General features: G+C 63.7%; 1 protein-coding gene across 1 annotated transcript in view; it reads left to right on the top strand.

The window, feature by feature from the left end:
* The window catches only part of NPHP4 (nephronophthisis 4), a 98379-nt gene that overhangs the window by 20396 nt on the left and 77680 nt on the right, over window positions 1–303 (top strand). The window contains 1 exon segment of the mRNA XM_014546192.1: window positions 171–235. Coding sequence (XP_014401678.1) covers window positions 171–235 — 65 coding nt within the window.

Here is a 303-nt window from a genome sequence, read left to right as displayed (position 1 = left end):
GAGCAGTGCTTTCCAGGGTCTGTTCCCCCAGGGGCGCGGGCGCATGGCACTGGGAAGGCCCAGGAGGTGGACGGTGTTGGGCCCACACACCCTACTTTCAAAGAGTAGCTGATGTTTGGGGGCTAGAGCTGCAGGCCCATGTAGATGTGTTTTGGGCTCTTGTTTTGCAGGTTGAGACTGTATCACGGCACCCCCAGAGCCCTGCTGCACCCCCAGCTGCAGGACCCCATCGAACGTAAGATCCTAGGCCAGTGTGCTGGCAGCTCCCCCCTCCGCCCCCCCGCGCCGCCCCAGTCCCTCCTG

Source organism: Myotis brandtii, unplaced genomic scaffold (genome assembly GCF_000412655.1).
Source record: "Myotis brandtii unplaced genomic scaffold, ASM41265v1 scaffold434, whole genome shotgun sequence".
NCBI classification, from domain to species: Eukaryota; Metazoa; Chordata; class Mammalia; order Chiroptera; family Vespertilionidae; genus Myotis; species Myotis brandtii.
The sequence above is the reverse complement of the archived record's forward strand: the minus strand, read 5'-3'. Positions and strand labels throughout refer to the sequence as shown.